This window comes from Phoca vitulina, unplaced genomic scaffold, assembly GCF_004348235.1.
Source record: "Phoca vitulina isolate PV1807 unplaced genomic scaffold, GSC_HSeal_1.0 scaffold16, whole genome shotgun sequence".
Taxonomy (NCBI): Eukaryota; Metazoa; Chordata; class Mammalia; order Carnivora; family Phocidae; genus Phoca; species Phoca vitulina.
This window is the reverse complement of record NW_022589719.1, coordinates 31,202,965-31,222,525: the sequence shown is the minus strand read 5'-3', so window position 1 is coordinate 31,222,525 and position 19,561 is coordinate 31,202,965. Positions and strand designations below refer to the sequence as shown.

Here is a 19,561-nt window from a genome sequence, read left to right as displayed (position 1 = left end):
AACTCAAAGGGCGGAATATCAAGGTCTTTTTTTATTCCTCATGCCCAGGTAATATCTCTTGCTTTCTTCGGCCAGGATAGAGGGGTCAAGTTCTTAATCTTTTTACATCCCTCCCTTTTCTCCCCTGTCACTGAAGCCGTCTGGTACATTCGTGGGGAGGGGGTGGGGAGACATAACCACTGCTCCCATTTATCAGGCGTGTTTGTCCAATAGGCGTAGCTCCCCGGACAGAGCACAGTTTGTGAAGGGAGGAGGAGGGCTCTTTCTTCAAGGTAGCTGAATGTTGGGATGGGGTTACTACTCTGGGGTCAGGTTAGGATTTCCCCTCTTGGTGGGAAGTTCCCCTTCATGTAAGGTTATAACCAACTTTCCATTAAAAGTGAGACTTAGGAGCCCCACATTGGGCTTTCTGCTCAGTAGGGAGCCTGCTTCTCCCTCTCCCTCTGTCTACTTGTGCTCTCTCTCCCTGTCAAATAAATAATAAAATCTTAAAAAAAAAAAAAAAAAGTGAGACTTAGGAGAGAACCAAGCAGGAAAATGCCCCCCTCCCTCATCCTCCTGGTGCAGTCCTTCCCTTACCTGGGGTGAAATGGCCCTCACCTGAAGACAAGCTCAGCATAGGGATGGATTGACCTACCTTAGAAGAAAAAGCTCTTTTTTTTTTTTTTTAAGATTTTATTTATTTATTTGACAGAGAGAGACACAGCGAGAGAGGGAACACAAACAGGGGGAGTGGGAGAGGGAGAAGCAGGCCTCCCGCGGAGCAGGGAGCCCGATGCAGGGCTCGATCCCAGGACCCCGGGATCATGACCTGAGCCCAAGGCAGACGCTTAACTGACTGAGCCACCCAGGTGTCCTATGGCTTTGGTTTAAAAGACACACATGTACACACCGAGGTTTAGAAAGAAGAGTTGGCTGGTCAACTTGAGCGTGGTACTGATAAGGGGCTCTTGGGATTATTTTCTAGCATGTCACTAATGCAGGCAGGCCTTTTGATATATTAACATTTTTTAAAAAGCAAAAGAGAAGTTTAGATTTTAATACTATCTATAAGGTTTCTGAGCCTTTGTCCTTGCAGAATTACTTGTTTGCTTCAACTGTCCCCTTCCCATCTCTGCTCTGTGAGGAGATGGGGACAGCCCTGGAGTCAGAACATTTGCCATTTTGTCCTGGTGTCTAGTCTCTGGGTGTGAGATTAGCCTTTCCTCTGTTAAGATTTCTGAGGAGTTACTTTTTCTTTTATAATAAAAAGCAAACCCCACCTTCATCCCTACCCCTTCCCTATGGTGTCTGGCTGTTTTTATGCTTATGTTGGCTGTCGCAGGCCGGCTGTGGTTTTCTCTTGCCACAAAGACTTCTAACTGCCACGTGCAATAGGTTCAGAGTTAGACGCTCCTCATGGTAAACAAACTGTTAACTGCCCGGAGCAACTCTTCTAAATCAATCTAACATTTATAATATCTCTTCTGACTCAATTCTTTGTGTTTCTTTTTAAATCCCTATGTGCCTTTTCGTTCTTTTCTTTCCTACCAAAAAAGGGGAATTTTTTTTTTAAGTGACAAAGGAAGCTCAAGTTTACTTGCTCTAGGAATTTTGGGAAAAAACTATCTTGAGTCATGTTGCCAACCAGCTCTTCCCTGTACTTTGGGTGTTTGGAATCTCAGGATGAAGGCATATCCCGGCCCTAGAGTTTTGTAGTAGGGTACAAACCCCAACCCTCCCCTCCCTGTGCTCCAGACCTTGGCTTTGACTTATAATGCTATAACACTGTCTTAAAAAAATAATGTTCAGGGAGGGGCCACACCACCCACCGGGCCAAGATGGGGAAAGGAAAATTGACCAGGCTTCTGTCCGGTGCCTACAGCAGCGTAGACACCAGCTGACTCCAACAACCTGAGCTGGAGTTCTCAGATGTCACGCACAGATGTTACACGCTCTTGTCCACGTATCCTGTCTGGAACAGCCCGTGTTCAAGGGGCTAAATCCTTCCGGGCGCGGGTGGTGTAGGACATGGGGCTGGGGCCTCATGGTGTCATTACCACGTCTGTTCTTCAGCTTATCAGCCGATCTTGATGTCCCTCCCACTGCCTGCCGCCCTCCTGTGTCCTCGGGAATGTGTGTGCTCCCTACACAGACGGGCTTCTGATAAGATCCAAGGTCATATCCCGAGTACTGATAATCACCAGGCCAAAAGCTGTGGCTTCCTGGTGTGCCTCCCTGAAGTCACGGATCACGCTGTAGTCCTCCCATGCGAACATGCGGATCCTCCCGACCAGCAGCACATGGGGAGATGGACATGGGAGGGTGAGGGGCAGGTGGTGCCCATGAGACAGGGCTGTGAGCAGGAAGGGGGCTGCTCTGAGAGTGGGCCGTGGAATCTCACGCGTGCGTGAGCGCACACACACACACACACACACAGTGTATCACAGCCTAGCTCCCCCAGCTCTTCAGGCATCTTTGGGACAATCAGTGGCTGCAGCCTGGCTGGGCCAAGGCCCAAGGCAGGATAGGCCATGGGGTGGGGAGGGGTGGGGGGGCAGGTAGGAGGAGTCACAGCCCCAGGGACCTCCCCAACCCTGCCTGGCTCCCTGAGGCCTGGAAGAGGCTCAGTATTTGTACTGAGTACTTGGTGTCTTCCTCTCCCTCTCCCTGTGCACGTGCTGGGCCATTTGCGTGGACCGTCTGCCCCTCGCCTTCTCTGCGTGCTGAATGCCTTCTCAACCTTGGAAGATCCCTTCAAATGTTCCCTCTTAGACAGAATTCCTCATCCTCCCCACTGGAAACACACTGGTCCTCCCTTTATAGGGGCACTTATCACATGGTTGAGCCAAAAGCCGCCTGTCTCCCTGCTAGACTTGAATCCCTGGGTCTCCCAGGACTTGGATCTGGGTACCTTTTCCTCCTCAGGGCCTAGCATGGGTCTTACACAGAGCCAAATGAATGAATGAAGCTTGCAGGTATTAGTGAAGGAGTGAATAAATGAATGGATAGATGGATGGGTGGGTAGATAGCTGGGTGGATAGATGGATGAATAGATGAACTGATAGATTGATGAATGGATGGATGGAAGAGTAGGTGGTTGGGTGGATAGGAGGGTGGGTGGATAAATAGGTAGATGGATGAATGAACAGATGAATGGATTCCAGATAAGGTCAGGGAAAGGAGGAGGAAGTCACCTTGCCAAGGAAGAATGGGCTTCCCTGGCTCTGACCTCTAGAACGGCCTCCCTCTCTAAGAGTTCCATGTCCTCCCATAAGCTGGGTCCCCTGCAGGATACATACAGAGAATTCTTCTGGATCCCCTTTCTTCCTTTAACCCCAAGCTTTGCATTTTAGGGATCCAGATGAGGCAGGAGTGGCTAAAATTTACTGAGCTCCCACTATGTGCCAGACCCTGATTAGATATTTCGATAGATGTGGACTTCTTTAATGGAAACAGCATCAATTTTGTGAAATAGGTCTATTATCCCCATTTTACAGCTGAGAAAACAGGTTCAGAGAGGCTAAGTGAATCGCCCAAGGTCACACAGCCTATGTCCAGCAAGGATGGCATTTGAACCTAAAACCTGCTCCAGCAGCCAGGGCTGGAAATCAAATGACACTGAGGAGGGGCGCCTGGGTGGCTCAGTGGGTTAAGGGCCTGCCTTCGGCTCGGGTCATGGTCTAGGGGCCCTGGGATCGAGCCCTGCAAGGAGCTCCCTGCTCAACAGGGAGTCTGCTTCTCCCTCTCCCTCTCTCCCTGCTCATTCTCTCTCTCTCAAATAAATAAAATCTTTTTAAAAATGTACTACAAATGACACTGAAGAGACAGAGGTGGGGTTGGCAGGGAGTTGGCAGTCTTGCTCTAACAGGGGCTCTGAGTTCCCATTCGGGCTTGGCCTCTGTTTTATTGGGAGATCTGGCTGAGACCTTGTCCTTGTCTGGGCCTCAGTGTGCCTCTGTGGACTTGATACCCCTGGGGGTCCCTTCCAGGTGACTGATGCAGAAATCGAGGTGGCTGTGAGCGCTCCTGGCCCTTCCTGCAGGATGCTCCCTGACTCTCCTTGCCAGCTGGGGGCCAAAGGGCAGGGCCACCCACAGGGTAATGGTTAACTAGACCCGACACCCATCTATAAGGAGTGACCCCAGCCTGCCAAGACTCCACAGGATGCAGTGGGTGAAGGTGCTTGGGGGAGTGTTGGGGGCCGCTGCCCTCTTGGGGCTGGGGATCATCCTGGGCCACTTTGCCATCCCCAAAGAGGCCGATGTCCCAGCCCCCAGCATCTCCCAGGACCTGGATCTGGAGGTCCTTGAGACCGTCATGCAACATCTGGATGCCAGCAGGATCCGGGAGAACCTCAGGTGAGAGGGCCGTCTACCCTCCCCTCCTGTTTGCCGGAGACACCTCCCTAACCGCGCGCCTGGCCATCCGTCCGCCCACCCTACAGAGAACTCTCCAGGGAGCCTCACCTGGCCTCCAGCCCCCGAGATGAGGCCCTCGTGCAGGTCCTGCTGCAGCGCTGGCAGGACCCGGAGTCGGGCCTGGACTCGGCTGAGGCCCCCGCCTACCAAGTGCTGCTGTCCTTCCCCGGCCAGGAGCAGCCCAACCTCGTGACCGTCGGTGAGGAGCCGCTCAGGTCGGGGGATGCCCGTGGTGGGGCGCTGCCAGGCCCGGCCCTGACACCTCCTCCCCTCCACAGTGAGTCCTACCGGGAGGGTCCTCTTTTCCTGCCGCCAGAGTGAACAGAACCTGACTGGGGAGCAGGCGGGGCCCGACGTGGTACCACCATATGCTGCCTACGCTCCCCCGGGGACCCCCCAGGTGGGCCTGGACCGTCCCCTCCCTGCCGCCCCGCCGCCACGGCCCGGTTCCCTCCGGCTCCACCCCAGCTTCTCCCTTCCTGGCCCAGGGGTCCTCCCGCCATACTCCATTGCTACTCCTTTCGCCCCTCACCTAGTCATTCTGCAAACACTAATGGCCCCTACTCAAGACCAGGCCTGCTTCAGGGTCCTGGACACAGAGAAAACCAGGGGTGACTCTGTTCCTGGGGAAGCTTACAAGCTCTGGGTGAGGTGGGAAAATCGAATCCAACTCCATCACCCTGCCACATAGCCTCGCTCTCCTTTCCTCACCCCCTCTTTCCTGGGCCTGGCTCTGAGGATCACCTCCTGTTGGGACCAGGGCCTCCTCGTCTATGCCAACAGGGGAACGGAAGAAGACTTTACGAATCTACAGACTCAGGGTATCAAACTGGAAGGCACCATTGCACTGATCCGCTACGGGGGTGCAGGACGCGGGGCCAAGGTGAGCAGCAGCCCCCAGGGCAGGGACCTGGGTGGGCTGGGTGGGGTGGGGGCCAGCCGCGGACAGGAGGCAGGGAGGGGACCGAGCAGTGCTGGGTGGTGCGCCGAGCCCTGGGCTGGGGCAGAAGGGGTGAGCTACATTTGTACTATTGATGCAGTTCTAGAATATAGGTGAGGTTCAGTGGGGTGGAGTCCGGAGCCGACAACCAAGAAAGAATTCTTGAGGTGTCCTTGGTGCAAAATGGTGGCTTATTAAAGCACGGGGACAGGACCCGGGGGCAGAAAGAGCTGCTGCCCTGTGGTCTTGAGGAGTGGCTGATTATATACTCAGGAGTTGGGGAGGTGAGGACAAAGGGGGTGTCCAGAAGGACTGTCATATGCTAAAGACTCTCAGGATACTGGAGGCCTGGTTATTGTCAAGCCAAGGTTGTTTTTCCCTCTAATAGGCACTAACATGAAGACAGTTGGGAGTTTCCTGGAGGAATGTTACATTTCTCCTATCACGCGTCCTTGTCAATGGGCTTCAGGTTCAAAAGAAATTCAGTTTTATTTACATTTCCTTCCACCTCAGCCTCCCTTAATTTTATGGAGGGGTGGGTGATGTTAGGGCTTCAGAAAACTAAGTTATGGGTCTCTGGAAGTTAGGTTATTGATAAGAAAGCTTCTTCCTCATAAACCACTAGGACGTTTGTAAACTGAGGGAGACTCCTGTCCTGCAGGACTATGATCTCTATCAGTTAACCATTCGTTTTCCCTTTAGGGCAGCCAGGAGTGCCTGAGGAATGTCACATATATCCCAAAGTGGGGGTGTGGGGGGAGTAGGGTGTCAGCTTCCGCTTTGTCCTCGGCTTGCCTTCTGTTCCCTCACCATTACCGCTCATGATGTGCTGTGTGACCCTGGATGCCTCCCCTCACCCCTCTGAGCCTTAGGAAGTAAGTGGATCAGGCAAAATGTTCAACTTTGCTATTCCAGAGTCTAAGTTCTCCTGCGAAGTAGTTCTTCTGAATAATTCAACTTAAATCCCTCCTGTTGCCTCCCTCCCAGCCCGCATCTTTTCAACTAAAAATTCTAAGTATGTCAAAGTCTGTGGTTTTTAAAAATGTGGGTTTGTTTTGTTGTTTTTTTTTTTTAAATTTAAAAAGGTATAGAGTGAGAGAAGGGAAGAGGGATGAGTGTTTCGTGACTACAGAGTTTCAGATTGGTCAGATGAAGAATTCAGTGGGTGGTGGCGACAGCAGCGTAATAACTGCATGTCCTTCATCCTGCTGAACTCTGTGCTATAAAGTGAAGACGGCAGTAAATTTTATGTTATCTGTATTTGAAAGAAGTGCCCATAATAAGAGCTGGGGGAAAAAAAAAGAAAAGAAAAGAGGGAAGAGGCATGGTGGAATTATACAGATTATAGAATTTCCAGTTTAAAAAAAAAAGTTTAGAGTGGAAAAATTCTCCTGTAATGCCATCCTTCAAAGAGGAAACCACTTTTTTTTTTTTTTTTTTAGTTTATGGGAGATCTACCCACAGTTTCTTTTGGAAGAGGTGCATATGAATATATATATATATATATATATATTTTTAAGATCTATTTATTTATTTGACAGAGGGAGACACAGTGAGAGAGGGAATACAAGCAGGGGGAGTGGGAGAGGGAGAAGCAGGTTTCCCGCTGAGCAGGGAGCCCGATGCGGGGCTCAATTCCAGGAGCCTGGGATCACGACCTGAGCCGAAGGCAGACGCTTAATGACTGAGCCACCCAGGCACCCCCGAATATATATTTTTATTTCCCCTTTTTTTTCTATAAAAGCAGCATACTATATCCACTGTTTCAAGCTGTGCTTTTTTTCACCTTAATACATCCTGGGGATTATTCTCAATTGGTACATAAATTGTGTCCTTGTTCTTTTTCTTTTTTTGAGGTACTGTTTTGTTTTTATGGTGCTAAAATATACCAGCATAAAATGAAAATAATCTAATTATAAAATAAATCTTAAGTGTTTAATGCAGGGGCCTCAGGTACCTTTACAATTCTGGGCAACCATCACCACTATCCATTCCCAGGACTCTTGGTCATTCCAAATGAAACTCTGTGCCCATTAAACACTCACACCTGGGCGCCTGGGTGGCTCAGTTGGTTGGGAGACTGCCTTCGGCTCAGGTCATGATCCTGGAGTCCCGGGATCGAGTCCCACATCGGACTCCCTGCTCAACGGGGTGTCTGCTTCTCCCTCTGACCTTCTTCCCTCTCGTGCTCTCTGTCTCTCATTCTCTCTCTCTCAAATAAATAAATAAAATCTTTTTAAAAAAAAAATAAATAAATAAACACTCACACCTCCCCTCCCCACTTCCTCCCCAGCTCCCAGTAACCTCTCGCCCACTTTCTAGAAACATATGAATTTGCTTGTTCTAGAAACCTCACATAAGTTAAGGAATCACGCACTGCTGTCTTTTTGTGTCTGGCTTTCTCACCGAGCATCACGTTTTCAAGGCCCACCGGTGCTGTGTAGAGCGTCAGCACTTTTGAAGGCTGAGCAACATTCTCTCGCACGCGGGGCACGCTGGCTCGTCCACTCCTGCTGGTGGACACTCAGGCCGCTCCCACCTGTTGGCTCCTGTGAACAGGGCCGCATTGCCCATGCTCCCCTGAGCAGCCACCCGGCGGGCCATGCTCGATGCCCCCGTTTTGTACCCACCGCATTGCTCAGCACCAGCCCGCCTATGCCCCACGGTCTTTTGCTACCTCCACAGCGTTGCAGTAAAGGTTGGTGCAAACATCCTCTTGCCCGTGGGAAGACAGATCTTCCAGAGCGAGGAAGGAAGCGGGGAACAGGACCTGAGCCCGCCTCCCCCTTGCCCTAAACACAGCCTCATCTACCTCCTACAGGCTGTGAACGCTGCCAAGTACGGGGTCGCTGGGGTGTTGGTATACACGGACCCCGCAGATATCAACGACGGGCTGAGCTCCGCCAACGCGACCTTCCCAAACTCCTGGCACTTGCCTCCGTCCGGGGTGGAGCGAGGCTCCTACTTTGAGTATTTTGGGGATCCCCTGACTCCCTACCTTCCAGCCAATCCCTCTTCTTTCCGCCTGGACCCTGATGCTGCCCCTGGATTTCCTCCAATTCCCACTCAACCCATTGGCTTCGATGATGCAAAAATCCTTCTCTGGTAAGCTCTGGTGCCCCCGGGGTCCCCGGCCCACCCTCCAGTGGCCCCCAACCTTCAATCCCCACACCCTTCACCTCCTCCCCAGTAACCTCCAGGGAACTGTGGCCCCGGCTGCCTGGCAGGGAGCACTGGGTTGTGACTACAGGTTGGGGCCTGGCTTCCGGTCTGATGGTGACTTCCCAGCAGACAGGTGAGGTGGGGCCCTTCTTCTCAAGGCTCCTCTCCTCTTCCCTTGTTACGCTTCCCTGCCCATCTCAAGGCCTAGCCTTTCCCTTCCTTCTCTTTCCCAACCTTCCCCTGACTCCAGAATACCTGTCCTGTTTTCGGGGAAGCCAATGAAACAGCTGCGTGGCCCACAAGGCCCTGTGGAGCTTCACCCCCACTTCACCTCTGACCTCCACGCTCCAGCCATCTCCTCCCTTGAACACGCCAAGCTCATTCCCAAACCAAGACCTCCGCACTTGCTGTTCCATCTGCCTGAAACACCCTTCCCCACACTCCTGCCATTCCTGGCCAGCACCAACCTCCCCACCTGCCACCCGGTAACCTCTCACGGGTGGACCTGTTAGTGTCCTCCCCACCCTGTTTCACCCCTGCATTTGCTCAGTTCCTCAGGCTTTGTCTTGCTCAGGGGAGGGAGGTCCCACAAGGGCAGGGCTGTGTCTGTCCCAGTCACTGCCCAGTGCCCGCATACGCTAAGTATCCAATAAGTATTTAACTGAGTGAGTCCATGAAAAGAACTGGAATTAGAAGAGAGTGGCATGCTTCCTCTTTTTTTTTTTTTTTTTTTTTTTTGGTGAATAGAGGACATTTACTATTTCTGTGCTGGTCAAACAGAACACGGGTGGGGAAGTACATAGGGGAGGGGGCCAAGGGCCCCCTGCCTCTCAGGAGGACTGGCTTGTGCAGGGGTGTTTGGGGGGGAGGTTCTTGGAAAATTGTTCATGGAGTCTTCTCAGCAAAGGGGCCTGGCCTGGGGTATCATGAGCATCCAACACACCCAATCCTTGGCCTAACTTGGGGTCCCCCATTGGGGGTCTGTGGACTCTCACCTTTTTTCCAGCTCCTTTGCTGGAATCCACACTACCAGCGTGATGGGGGACTTGGTCCTAGCGAGGGGTCTGGAGAGCATCCAGGAAGCAGTCCAGGGTTGGGACTAGGGCTCAGGGCCCACTGCCTGAGGAGATGAGAACCCCTAGGGCTGTGCACCTTCTTTCCCTCTGCCCTCGTTCCTTCCTCCAGGTTGGCCAAGAGTAGAGTGGGGGTTACCAGGGCCCCCAGCCTCTACTGAGTCCCAGGGTCCTCAGGGTGGGATGGAGGAAGGGTGGAGACAGGGTCTGGGCCACCAACTGACACTGTAAACTTTAGTTTAAAACTGTAACTTAAGGGATGCCTGGGTCTTTGCTCAGTGGGGAGCCGGCTTCTCCCTCTGCCAGCTGTTGGGCTCTCTCTCTCTGACAAAGTCTTTAAAAAAAAAAAAAAAAAAACACCTATAACTTAAGTGGAGGGAGGGCTTCCAGCCTGGGGCCAGGGTGGGGAGCAAGGAGGAGGAGCAGGGGGTCTGAGAGGTGGCAGAGGAAAAAGCCAACAAAAAGCTTTGGTCTTTGGATTAACCGTTGGGGGAGAGGGGCAGGGAAGCGTGCTGAGGGAGAGCGCCTTGCTGCCTTTCCAGGTACCTGTGGGCCAGAGACGTGGTGGTGTCCCTTTGTCGCTCTGGGCCTCAGTTTCCCCTGCATTGGGTTGGGAGGGGGAGTGGGCAGGGCCAAGACTCTGGTCGCCCCCTTGGCTCCCCAAGCCAGGTGAACGTGAGTGTCCACAACCGCCTGGAGCTGCGGAACTCCTCCAACGTCCTGGGGATCATCCGCGGCGCCGTGGAGCCGGGTGAGCGCCCCCTCAGGCCTCCCGGAGCCCCTAGGGCCGTGCCCCGCCCCGAGCACCCTCTGACCACGCCCCCGCGCCCCGCCTGCCTGGCCCCGCCCACATGCCCTCCCCCCTGGTTTCTGAGTCTCTGCTCCTCTCGCCAGACCGTTATGTGCTGTACGGAAACCACCGGGACAGCTGGGTACACGGGGCCGTGGACCCCAGCAGTGGCACGGCCGTCCTCCTGGAGCTCTCCCGAGTCCTGGGGACCCTGCTGAAGAAGGGTGAGGCGGCCCCGGTCCCTGGTCTACGGGCTGTCCCAGCAGGGACACCTCCCTGAGCTCGCAGGAGTCCTGTCCCAGCTCCTCTGTCTCATGCTCCGGTGCCCACTTATGCCAAGCCCGAGGGCCCTGGGGGCCGACCTGCGTGGACGCCAGCCCTGGCCTCGCTCGAGTCGCCCCGTGGGGTATGGGGACTCGTGCAGTGGCTTCCGAGAGCCTCCGTGCCCCTCCAGTGGAGCGAGGCCGGGCGCCGCTGGGAGCAAGGCGGTGCCCAGGCTCTGCCTTTGGGGAGCTTCGGCCCAGTTCAGGCAGGGATGACAGACAGTCGTTAACTGAACAAATATGTCCCGTGTGCCTACTGTGTGCCAGGCCCGTTCTAGGCACAGCAGACCCCGACAGTGAACACCCGACTTGCCGCCTGCAGAGACAACTGGGGTCTGCGCTATAAGGAGGAATATCTAAGGGGCTTTCTGGGCACAAGCCCGAGCTCAGGAGGGCCTCCTGTGGAGCTGGCAGTTTGGGGTGGGGTGGGGGATCCAGGTGGAGGGCACAGCATGTGGAAAGGAGGGCCTGGACCAGGTGGCAGCCCAGCTGGGGAGTTTGGAGTTCAGACTGAGGTTGGCAGGAAGATGGTGTAGGATTTTATTTTATTTTGTTAAAGTTTATTATTTTTTAAAAATTATTTATTTATTTATTTGAGAGAGAGAGGGCACAAGTAGGGGAGAGGAAGGGAGAAGCAGGCTCGGAGCTGATCAGGGAGCCGGCTGTGGGGCTCGATTCCAGGCCCCTGAGATCATGACCTGAGCCGAAGGCAGACACCCAAATGACCGAGCTGCCCAGGCTCCCTCTAACCATTTTTGAGTGTACAATTCAGTGGCATTAAGTATATTCAGTGTTGTGTACCCATCACCCATCACCATCTCTAGAACTTTTTCATCTTCCAGTACATACAACATCCTAAAAAAGCTATATAATTTGAATTGATACCAACTTAATCTCATACAAAAGCTCTACTTCTATAAAGCTCTGTCCTTCCCCTTTATGGTACTGATGTCACAGATTACATCTTTGTACATGTGTCCCCATTCACATATTGATTTTGAGGGGCCTAAGAGACATTCCTGGGGAGAGGGCAAGCAGGCGGTTGAAGGTGCTGATCTCCAAGGTCAGAAAAGAGACTCCACAGATAAACTGAGTTGTTGAAATCAATGACAGGTAAAACCACAGGTGTGGTTGAGATCAACTGATAGCAGAGTGGGGCAAGCTTGTGGAAAGAGGCTGGGAGTGTGGCTTTACCCCCTTTGGTAGTGTAGGAATTTCTGTCTCTGTTGTTCAAGTGTTTTATTTTGAAATAATTTCAGAATACATGAGGCTTGCCAAAATAGTACAAAGGAGCCTTGGACACAGTTCACCCAAATACTCCTGATATTAAGATCTTACCATGTTGGCTCTTTCTCTCTATATTGTTTTCTGGAGTGTTTGAAAGTTGCAGAAATGCTGCACCTTTACCCATAAACATATCACTGTGTATTTCCTAAAAATAAGAACATTTTCTTTCATAGCCACAGTATAATGATCAAAATCAGGAAATGAACAATGTTGATGATGATGTTATGATGACCTTTAGAGCAAAGAAATTTCTTTTTTTTTTTTTTAAAGATTTTATTTATTTATTTGACAGAGAGACACAGCGAGAGAGGGAACACAAGCAAGGGGAGTGGGAGAGGGAGAAGCAGGCTTCCCGCGGAGCAGGGAGCCCGATGCAGGGCTCGATCCCAGGACCCTGGGATTATGACCTGAGCCAAAGGCAGATGCTTAACGACTGAGCCACCCAGGCGCCCCAACAATTTTCATTTAAAACAAAAGTTGAGGGGGCACCTGGGTGGCTCAGTCGGTTAAGCGTCGGACTCTTGATCTCAGCTCAAGTCTTGATCTCAGGGTCCTGAGTTCAAGCCCCAAGTTGGGCTCCACATTGGGCTCCACGCTGGGCATGGAGCCTACTTAAAAAGATAAAATTAAAACAAAAATCTGAGAAATGATCAAAGGGTACTGAGTTGGAGCTCAAGAGGGGAGCACAACCAGGAACATGTGGTGCTGTAGGCTGCCAGAGGCTGTGGGAGGTGGTGTGGCCAATTCCTTAAGCCCCTGGACTCTGGAGCCAGACCCTGGACTTGAACCCTGGCTCTATGCCTACCAGCTGTGTAACCCTGGGCAAGTCATTTAACTTTTGTGCAGCTCAGTTTCATCTGTGAAATGGAGAAAATAAGGCTCTTATCCCTCAAAGCGTTGTTTTGAGGATTGACTCAATATGGATAACGCCCTCAGAGGACTTCACTGTATTATCACCGAGTGGAGAAAGTTGCCGGAGAGTTTGGCATGGGATGCGCGAAGGAGACAATTGGGGATGGAGGGTCGGGTGGTCTACTCAAAGCATACCTCTAAGGAAGGGGGAGGCAGGCCATTCTGGCAGAAGGGACCACCTGAGATTGGTATAGAGTTCAATGTTGGGGCGGGGTCCCAGCACAGGCGGAGGCTGGGAAAAGGAGGCCCGCGCCTCGGAGAAGGCTGGGCTAGAGAGGCAGCGGGACCTACCTCCTGTCACTGGCTGCCCCACCCGGACCAGCCCTTCCTGCTCTCCACGTCCCTAGCATCTCCCCCAAGCCACCCCGAGATCCGGGGACCGTGTCCTCCCGCCCCTTATCCCCCTCCCCAGGCACCTGGCGTCCCCGCAGATCAATAGTGTTTGCAAGCTGGGGGGCAGAGGAGTTTGGGCTCATTGGCTCCACAGAATTCACCGAGGTGAGTGAGCCCTGAGAAGCGGGTGGTGGAGGGGTTCCCGAGGCGGGGCCTGGCCGGGCTCACCTCGGCCCCCCTACCCGCAGGAATTCTTCAGCAAGCTGCAGGAGCGCACCGTGGCCTACATCAACGTGGACATCTCGGTGTTTGGTACGGGGGACGGGGGGCGGCTGGGCTGACTAGGGGGAGGAGAAACGAAGGGGCGGCGGCCCGAATACTTTCTCTGGTCTTCCCACAGCCAATGCCACTTTGAGGGCGCAGGGGACGCCCCCGGTCCAGAGCGTCATCTTCGCTGCCACCAAACAGGTGAAAGGGGGCGGGGCTGGAGCTGGTCCTTGTTGCAGGGGCTTGGCGGTAAGACTGAGGCCGGGGCGGGGGCGGGGGCGGGGGGGGGGGGGCAGGCCTTGTAGGACCCGCGGGCCGGTGCTTAGGATGGAGACTCCGGTGGGCCTGGGGAGGGGCCAGCCCCAGACTACATTCCTCTTCCGGTCAGATCCCCGCACCAAGCCCTGTTGGCCTCAGCATCTACGACAACTGGATCCGGTATTCCAACCGTAGCAGCCCAGCCTACGGCCTGGTCCCCAGGTGAGCCCAGGGCCAGGACAGGGGACCGGGGAGGGCGGGCTGGCCCAGCGCCCTCCAGCCCGACCATCTTTGTTTTCGCAGCCTGGGCTCTCTGGGTGCCGGCAGCGACTATGCACCGTTCGTTCACTTCCTGGGCATCTCCTCCATGGACATCGCCTACACCTATGACCGGGTGAGTGGTACCCCTCTGTCCCCCAGCTCAGTACGTTGCTCCCCCATCCCCTTCCTCTCTTAGAGCCTCTCTAGTGCAGACTGGGTCTGGCTTCACCACTCAGTAGCTGTGCTCCCTCCACCAAGTTTCTTAACCTCTCTGAGCATCTGTTTATGCTCACCTATATTTTATCAAATTTAAGATACTACTGATTTTGGGCGCCTGGGTGGCTCAGTTGGTTAAGCGACTGCCTTCGGCTCAGGTCATGATCCTGGAGTCCTAGGATCGAGTCCCGCATCGGGCTCCCTGCTCAGCGGGGAGTCCGCTTCTCCCTCTGACCCTCCCCCCTCTTGTGCTCTCTCTCTTTCATTCTCTCTCTCAAATAAATAAATAAAATCTTAAAAAAAAAAAAAAAGATACTACTGATTTTAAGATGCAACACTGTGATATGCACTATGGGAGGGGGGCGACATACTGCCAGTTAGCTGTAGGATGACATTGACTTAAAAAGCATCCTGGGGCGCCTGGCTGGCTCAAGCCATGGAGCATGCAACTCTTGATCTTGGGGTCATGAGTTCAAGTCACACGTTGGATGTAGAGATTACTTTAAAAAAAAACAAAACAAACTTAAAAGGCATTCTGATTCCAGAGATCTTAAAAAATGAAAACATGTTTACCCCAGAATAGATTAAATAACAGTATGAAACAGGGATGCATTCATAGCGTTGGTGCGCAGAGTGAAATGAGGTAAGGGATGTGGAGGGCCCAGCCTGTGTCTCCCTGCTCGATGCTCCACAAAGCCCTTTCTCCCCCTCATGGCCTGGCTCCTGGGTGGTGGAGCTAGGATTTGAATCCTCTCATCTGACTCCCCAGCCTCAGGCTCTTCTTCATGTGAAATGGGAAACTGGCAGCTGACCCAGCTCTGCCACTATCCGCTGTGAGGTCAGGCAGGCAACAGCCTTTCTGAGCCTCAGTCTCCTCCTCTGTGAAGTAGGAATTCTAGAACCTACCTCATGGCTGTAGCGATGATTTCAGTCATGTCCCTACGTTGTAGCTCACTGTTGGTACACCTCCCCCTCACTTCTCATCCCAAGCCTGTCACCTTGGCCTTGTTCCCCTAGAGCAAGACCTCAGCCAGGATCTACCCCACCTACCACACGGCCTTCGACACCTTTGGTTACGTGGACAAATTTGTGGACCCTGGTGAGGAGGGGGGCAAGGGGAATCCTGAGGCTGGGGGAGGATAGGCTGAAGACTGAGCCCTGGCCTGGTCACCCTCCCTGCAGGCTTCGGCAGCCACCAGGCTGTGGCCCGCACAGCAGGGAGCGTGCTTCTTAGGCTCAGTGACAGCCTTTTTCTTCCGCTGAATGTCAGTGACTATGGAGAGACCCTCCGAAGTTTTTTGCGGGCTGCCCAGCAGAACCTGGGGGGCCTGCTGGAGCAGCACAGCATCAGCCTGGGTATGGAGCCCCCTTGACACGGGAGGTATGGGGCGCCCTGCACCTCCAGGGCTAAGATGCTGTTCCCACAGGGCCTCTGGTGACTGCAGTGGAGAAGTTTGAGGGGGCAGCTGCGGCCTTGGACCAACACATATCAGCGCTGCAGAAGGGCACCCCTGAGTGAGCAAGGGCGGTAAGCGGGTGTCTGGGAGGGCAGCATCCGGGGCAGAATGCAGGCTGGCCGTTGGGCTGCTGGTTCCAGGGTGACAGAGGTCCTGCCACTTCCAGCCCCCTGCAGGTCCGGATGCTCAACGACCAGCTGATGCTCTTGGAACGGACCTTCCTAAACCCGCGAGCCTTCCCCGAGGAACGCTACTATAGGTGGGCCTTGGGAAGTGCGGGGTGAGGGTGGGCCATGGGCACCCATCTGAGGGAGAATCTAAGAGTTTTGCTGGCCTTTAGAACACAACCCAGCCCCTTGAAACAGCTGGGGAATCAGGTTCAGAGGATGGGAGGCAAATCAAAGTCACCCTGGGACTGTAACCTGCGTCTCTCACCACCACTGCTCTGAGGGTCCCAGCTTTCAGAGGCAGTGGGGAGGTGCTTTTGTGCCTTGCTATATATAGCTGAGCCCGTTCCAGGCTGAAGCTCCTCTCTTGGTCCCCAAGTGACTTTGCTTCTCCCGTGTCTCCCGGCAGCCACGTGCTCTGGGCGCCCCGCACCAGCTCCGTAGCCACATTCCCCGGCCTGGCCAATGCCTGCTCCAGGGCCATGAACACAGGCCTTGGATCCGCAGCCTGGGCTGAAGTGCAGAGGCAGCTCAGCATCTTGGTGGTGGCCCTGGAGGGCGCAGCAGCCACCCTAAGGCCTGTGGCTGACCTCTGACCCCAGCTCCCCACCGTCCTTCAACCTATCCCACTCCAATTTTTCTTGGGTGTGTCCCAGTCTTCCTTGATGCCAACCTGAGGCGCAATCACGGGACCCTATTAAGCTTCTGAGACAACAGCTTAGGGTCCCACCAGTTGTGGACACCTGAGGGGAGTGAAGCCTTCCTCATTCTGACTCTTGGTTGGCAAAGGGTGAAGAACAGGAGACAGGAATGGTGGGGAGTGGTGCTCTTGGTGTGGGTGGGTAAGGATGGGATGCATGATGCCAACCAGAGCTACCCCTCAGGGACCAGCAGGGAAACTGAGGCCCAGGATGGATAATCTGGGTTCTTCTCCCCGTACACCCCTATCGTGTCTCAACTCCTCCCTGCTCTCCCCCAAATAAACCAAGCATAGTTATTATCCCTACAAAACTTTTTATTGTGTAGGAATTACGAAAAAAGAAACCTGAGTGCTTAGATCCAGTCCTGGGCTCTGGGAGAGTGCACGCCTTCTCCTCATGCCGGGGACGTGGGTCTGTCCACACCCTCATCCTCCTCCTCAGCCATGACCACCTCCTCCAGGGTGCGCCCTGCAAGTTTGCTCCCCACCAACACTTTGCAGGTCCCAGCAGGTGGCAGCCCTTCCTCAGTGTAGCGACCCCTGAGAAACACAACTCTTTCCTGTCCATCCAAGGGCAGTCCATGGGCCTGGCAGAGGTCCCGCGCCTCTTCGGGCCCATCCAGGGCCAGCAGGTGGACCACGAAGCCCAGAGGCAAGGTCTGGCCTTTGGGGGTGCTCAGGGCCCAAGCGAGGCGGGCCAGGGCTCCCCGGCGGGCACGGCCCACGTGGCACCGGACTGCGCAGCTTTGCAGGTAGGGCAGGATCCGGAGCAGGCGGAACAGGCGGGCCGTGTTGCCTTCGCGAAAGGCCGAGTCCACAGCCAGGGCCCTGCGCAGGGCCGGGCAGGAACGCAGGGCATCTGGTAGCTGCAGCACCTCATGAAGGGCCTCCATGGAGCCTGTGAGGGCGGAAGCCAGGGTGAGAACTCTGTCTTACCCCTACCGGGCCACCTTCCATCCCATCTGGTCAGGCCTCCTCCCATCTCTTCTCCCAACGGCTGGGGTCCTCAGCCAGGCCCACCTCTGGCCAACGACCAAGCTCATCTCCCACCTTGGCTCGCCCCCCTCCCCCTCCGGCCCCCCCCCCCCCCCCCCCCCCCCCCGGGCCAAGCTCACCTTCCCGCCCCCTTTTTCCTATCAGCCCCTTCCAGAGCCTTTTCTGAATGAGTTACCAGAGCCCCTTCAAACAGTCTGGAGCCTCGTAACAAAGTGACGCATTGTTTTTGGATGACGGAGACAGGCCCAGATAAGTTCCCGACTTGCCTGAGACTGTCTTAAGAGTTCGAATGTAGGGACGCCTGGGCGGCTCAGTTGGTTAAGCGACTGCCTTCGGCTCAGGTCATGATCCTGGAGTCCCGGGATCGAGTCCCGCATCGGGCTCCCTGCTCAGCGGGGAGTCTGCTTCTCCCTCTGACCCTCCCCCTTCTCATGTGCTCTCTCTCTCTCTCTCATTCTCGCTCTCTCAAATAAATAAAATCTTTAAAAATAAATTAATTAATTAAAAAAAAAGAGTTCGAATGTAGTACAATTTGACACAACAAAATCCAAGTTTTCTGACTTCAAACCCACAGCCCTTCCTCCACTGCCCTAGCTGCTGCACAGATTAGGAAATGGCTCAGCTGTCCACCCGGTAAAGCCTTTTCTTCGAGGACATTCTGCTTCTGCTTCCCTTCCAGAAGAATCACGGACACTGGAACCTTGGGCCACTTTTGTAAACTGAGGCTTCTGACCCATTAGTGGGTTTTGAAACCAAGAGCATTTTATTACAATTAAATACAACAGAATTTATTAGAATGCACCAGCCATCCATTGGAAGGATCTAATGTCTTGAAACTTCTGTGTCAGATACATTCTTGGCTGTTTTGCAAAACTGAACAGTTAAAAAAAGTTTGAAAATCATTAGGCCAATTTTTCCGTTCCAACCCCGTCCTCTCCACTTTTATTACAAAAAAAAACCCCCAAAACAAAACAAAACAAAAACAAACAAAAACCCAAATAGGGGAAGGGACAGGCCAGAAGGCCCGGGGGGGCGGGGGTTCAGTGGATCTTGCGCATGGACTCGACACACATTTAGAAGGCAGGGATGGGGACGGAGCTAATGGTGACATTGCCAAGCTTCTCCTTCCTTCCCCGGCCTCCACTGTCCCCGCGGAGGCACCACCCCCGCCCCGCCGCCGACACCCCGACTCACCCAGGTTATAGAGCAGAAAGAGACCCTGGAAGGCGGCCTGGCGGGGATGCGGCCCGGCGCCCCGCCCGTAGCAGCGCCGCAGAGAACCGAAGCTCTCCTGCACCTGCGCCTGCAGCAGCACCGGGTCCGCGGGCCCGCGCGCCGCGTCCGGCCCCAGCCGCGCCACCACGGCCAGCAGCACCGCCAGCGCCGCCTCCAGCACCGCCGCCGCCTGCGCGTCGCCCGCGCCCTGCAGGGCCAGGTCCAGCCGCACGGCGCGCAACCGGTCCGCCACGAAGCTGGCCACCTCGGCGCAGGAGGCGTCGGCGCGCTCGGCCACCTCGCCGGCCAGGTAGCGCACGGTGGCCAGCAGCACGGCCGGCGGACGCAGCTGGCTCGGCGGGGGCCGCGCCTTGCCGGCGGCCGGCCGTCTGTACTCCTTCACGGCGCGCTCTGGGTCCGCGCGGGGCGGGTCGCTGCGGCCCCCCGGCGCCACCTCGAAGCGGTGCAGGCGTCGCTCCTTTTCGCGCTCGGCGCGCTCGGCGGCCGGGCACATGTCCGGGCAAGTGCCCACGGGCAGCTCGCAGCCGGCCATGGGGGCGCTGAGGGGAAAGGAGAAGCCCTCAACATCTCGGAGACGACGGCGGCCACGCGCCCCGTTCTACGCGAGGGCTGGCAGAGGCCGGCCGGGGCCCCGGCGCGGGGGCGGGCGGATCCCAGCCGGGCCCCGCCTCCCCGCCCTCCCCGCCCCCGCCGTGCTCTCACCGAGCCCCGTCCCCTCCCACAAAGCCTGGAGTAGGCCTCCCGAGACGCACTGCGCTGTAGTTCAGCGCCGCCAAAGCTTCC

The 19,561-nt window shown here is 54.9% G+C and overlaps 2 protein-coding genes across 2 annotated transcripts; one reads left to right on the top strand and one right to left on the bottom strand.

Annotated features, from left to right (window-relative positions):
- The first annotated feature begins 4,146 nt into the window (after positions 1-4,146).
- Positions 4,147-16,554, top strand: NAALADL1 (N-acetylated alpha-linked acidic dipeptidase like 1). The gene is made up of 18 exons (XM_032414209.1): positions 4,147-4,340; positions 4,427-4,599; positions 4,679-4,800; positions 5,161-5,283; positions 8,162-8,445; positions 8,531-8,635; positions 10,241-10,326; positions 10,470-10,589; positions 13,300-13,385; positions 13,469-13,532; positions 13,621-13,688; positions 13,876-13,967; positions 14,049-14,139; positions 15,240-15,321; positions 15,405-15,578; positions 15,650-15,737; positions 15,846-15,938; positions 16,256-16,554. Exons 1-18 carry the CDS (start codon positions 4,147-4,149, stop codon positions 16,440-16,442), a joined length of 2,232 nt encoding a protein of 743 aa, XP_032270100.1. The 3' UTR covers positions 16,443-16,554.
- Positions 16,555-16,830: 276 nt separating this feature from the next.
- On the bottom strand, positions 16,831-19,555 carry SAC3D1 (SAC3 domain containing 1). The gene is made up of 3 exons (XM_032414208.1): positions 19,481-19,555; positions 18,737-19,317; positions 16,831-17,444 (listed from the first exon to the last, which is right to left on the bottom strand). Exons 2-3 carry the CDS (start codon positions 19,308-19,310, stop codon positions 16,942-16,944), a joined length of 1,077 nt encoding a protein of 358 aa, XP_032270099.1. The 5' UTR covers positions 19,311-19,317; positions 19,481-19,555; the 3' UTR covers positions 16,831-16,941.
- Between the last annotated feature and the right edge of the window lie 6 nt (positions 19,556-19,561).